This window comes from Arachis duranensis, chromosome 9 (genome assembly GCF_000817695.3).
Source record: "Arachis duranensis cultivar V14167 chromosome 9, aradu.V14167.gnm2.J7QH, whole genome shotgun sequence".
Taxonomy (NCBI): Eukaryota; Viridiplantae; Streptophyta; class Magnoliopsida; order Fabales; family Fabaceae; genus Arachis; species Arachis duranensis.
Window position 1 is genome coordinate 38,849,836 of NC_029780.3, and position 3,542 is coordinate 38,853,377.

The window sequence follows — 3,542 nt, forward strand, 5'->3', positions numbered from 1 at the left end:
GCAGCAACGGTACGTGCGCGTACTATGCACGTGCGCGCCACCATACGTGTAGCAACTATGGAAAATCTTATATCGTTTCGAAGCCCCGGATGTTAGCTTTCTAACCCAACTAAAACCGCATCATTTGGACCTTTGTAGCTCAAGTTATGGTCGTTTAAGTGCGAAGAGGTCGGCTTGACAGCTTTCCGGTTCTTTCATTTCTTCATGAGTTCTCCAACTTTTCATGCTTCTTTCTTCATTCCCTTGATCCAATCTTTACCTCCTAAACCTTAAATCACTTAACAAACATATCAAGGCATCTAATGGAATCAAGGAGAATTAGATTTAGCTATTTTAAGTCCTAAAAAGCATGTTTTCACTCTTAAGCACAATTAAGGGAGAAGTTATAAAACCATGCTATTTCATTGAATAAATGTGGGTAAAAGGTCATAAAATTCCTTAAATCAAGCACAAGATAAACCCTACAAATGGGGTTTATCAGATATAATAAAGTTCACAGCCACAACCAAAAACTAATACCACTAAGTCCTAATTACTTAAAAAAACTAATCTGCTGTTAGGTCTATGGTTTCAGTTGGTCCAGCTTTTGCCTTCCTCACACCTATCTTAAATCTTCCACTACGTCTTACACCAAAATTTTTTGTCTTAGACAGTGGTGGAGCCGTGGACCTTGTTGGAGCTGGTGCAGGTTGTGGTGGATCTGCTAGAAGAGGCACTGGTGGAGCTGTGGAATTTCTTGGGTCTGGTGGAGGTAGTGGTGGAGCTGGTGCAGTCACTGGTGGAGTTGGTGCAGTCACTGGTGGAGGTAGTGGTGGATCTAGTGCAGCCACTGGTGGAAGTAGTGGTGGAGCCGGTGCAGTAACTGGTGGAGTAGTTGTAGCTGATGCAGGTGGTGCAGGCTGAGAAACAACAGCAGCAAGAGTAGCAGATGTAGATTTTCTAGGTCTGGATCCTCCTCTGCCACGCCCCATTTCCCTTCCTCTTTGGCTAACAGTGGCAGATCTAGTGGTGGAGCAAGGGCACTACCATGAGGAGCAGGTGTAGGAGCATTACCATGAGGAGCAACAGTTTCAGATCCAGGGTTGTTTCCTGAAGACAAGAACACACAAGCTTAGTGATAGAGTACAAAACTACCAAAATATGAGGAAGCCAAGATATAAATGCATATACTTGTTATGTCTGGATTGGGACAATGTCTCCTATTGTGTCCATATTGGCCACAGTTGCTGCAGGTAACTGATGTTCCATTCCTCCTTAGTTTTGTTTGTGATCTATCCTAGGTCTTACTCTCCTAGGTCTTCCAGGCTTGACTCTAAAAATTGGAGGTCTAATTGTCTCAAGTTCGACCTTTGGCCACATATTTTCACCATTAATTGGATTGAGTGTTGTCCCATAGCATGCCAGATATGCTGCTGGTGTGTAATAGTTATTGCAGTAGTCCTCAGGATTGTCTCCTTTCATGAATATTGCAGAACAAGTATGCATACAAGGCATTCCAGCCAGCCCCTAGAACCTACAACTACATGAATCGGCTAGCAAATCTGCAACAAACCTCTCTTGAATCATCCTATTTTTATGTGAAACCTCATACTTTAAATCCCCAGCCCACCTAGGTTGCCATTCCATGGACCTTCTACATATGATGTCTAACCTCTTTCTAGGTTTGGACAGTATTTTTCCCATGAACTTAGCTCCCTTTTTCTTCTTCTCAGCAAACCTCCCCATCCAATAACATCTAATCCATTCAAATATGGTCAAAATGGGCTTGTTGCGAGCTTCCAAAATTCGTCCATTAAAGGTATCAGATATATTGTTCATTAGCATATCACTTTTGGCATATGAAGTGAAGTGAGATTTAGTCCATACCTTAAGATCCAGGGCTGCCAACTTGTCATAACACTCTTTATTTACCTCTTTCAAACGATCCATCTTTCTATTCCACTCCTCAACATAAGTTGCTTTAGCAGTAAAAAGTATCAAGTTCCTTAAAACTGTTCCCCCACCGAAGCCTTCTTACAGTTGGCATAGAGATGTCGAAGGCAAAATCGATGCTCCACTCCCGGAAGCATTTCATGAAATACTTGAAGTAGCCCCTGCCAAGTGATCAATGATCAGCTGAAGTAAGAATGAAATTCACAGAAAATTATAAAAATGAGTTCATAGAAAACTAAAATTAATATCTTGTCTTTTGTTGGTCTAACATAAATACCCATTTCTTATTTGTGAAGTCTCCAATGTCTTGAAGTAGCAACTCCAAGAACCAGGCCCATGAATCCTTAGTCTCTACCTCTACTGCTATAACTGCTATGGGAAAATAGTTATCATTAGGATCTCTCCCACAGCAACCAACAATTGTTGTCCATGATCACCCTTCATATGGCAATCATCGAGTCCAATAATAGGCCTACAAGCAGCCAGAAATCCTTTCTTTACAGCATCAAGACACATGTACATTCGTACAAACCTTGGTAGGATTGTTGGACAGGGTCTCTCCAACTTCAGCTTCAATGTCGATCCTGGGTTTGCTCTTAAGACCTCCGCACAGTAGTCTCTGATCCTCCCATATTGCTGCACTGCCTTCCCATGCACCACTTCCCTTGCCTTTCTTCTTGCCTAGTAAGCCTTTCACACAGATATATTTGCCATGTATTTATCTTGAATTGTTTGAATTACAGTCTCCAGCTTCATATCTTCTCCTCTACTTATGTTATTAGTAATTTTCTTAGCAATCCAATTGCTGGACGCAAGATGGCCACTGTAGTTCCTCCCACAAGTATGCTTACTCTTCAATGTCTTCAGCCTAACACAGCCAGATTTTTCTACTTTACTTGTAAATGCCATCCATGGACATTCTCCGCCTAAACCCTTGTATTTGACTCTGCATCTAACCTGATCATTCTTGACATATCTAATGTCCCTCCCATTCAACAATGCATGTTCCTTAATAGCCTTCTTAAACTCAACAATAGATTTAAACTTAATCCCTAGCCGAAACTCATAATCAACACTCATGTTAGCTTCATTATATCTAGGATACCTCTTTCTTCTTATGGGCTCATTAGAATCTCCATCATAGCTATCCAATGACTCTGTATCATAACCCGAAGAAATATCTCCAACATCAATTTCTGCTCCATCTTCAGTCACCCCTCCTGTGTTATTTTCAACACCAACTCCCAAATCAACATTATTATCATCTGTTCCTAATGAGCTACCGTTACCTCCGAAGGCATTTGGATGCTGACCTTGTTGGTTTTCTTCTTCAACATTAAAGCTAAAATGATCCTCATGATCACCATCGACAGCACTGTCATCAAATCTGTTATCCTCACTTGAAGACTCTGATTGACTTACCACTTCTACTTCAACTAAATCATTACCACTGTACTCACCATTAGAGGGTATATAGTCCTCATCATTTGAGGTTATCTCAACCCCATTTCCTTGTCTACATCCACTAACCGCATACACATGGCAGTGTTTAATCTCTTGTTCTACTACATACTTACCCATTCTCATTGCATCTCCATCAGACTTCAACT

The 3,542-nt window shown here is 41.2% G+C and overlaps 1 protein-coding gene across 1 annotated transcript; it reads right to left on the reverse strand.

Moving 5' to 3' along the window:
• Window positions 1-545: 545 nt before the first annotated feature.
• LOC107465478 (uncharacterized) lies at window positions 546-1,929 on the reverse strand. Its single transcript, XM_016084456.1, has 2 exons — window positions 1,585-1,929; window positions 546-1,022 (listed from the first exon to the last, which is right to left on the reverse strand). The coding sequence occupies exons 1-2, from the start codon at window positions 1,927-1,929 to the stop codon at window positions 546-548; spliced, it is 822 nt and encodes a 273-aa protein (XP_015939942.1).
• Between the last annotated feature and the right edge of the window lie 1,613 nt (window positions 1,930-3,542).

What these genes read in the sequence shown, in the direction of transcription:
- LOC107465478 (XM_016084456.1), bottom strand. Translation starts at nt 1,929, where the DNA reads ATGGATCGTTTGAAAGAGGTAAATAAAGAGTGTTATGACAAGTTGGCA. An exon ending in CTGGGGATTTAAAGTATGAG is followed by an intron (nt 1,023 to 1,584) that starts GTTTCACATAAA and finishes TCCTCATGGTAG; the next exon opens with TGCCCTTGCTCCACCACTAG.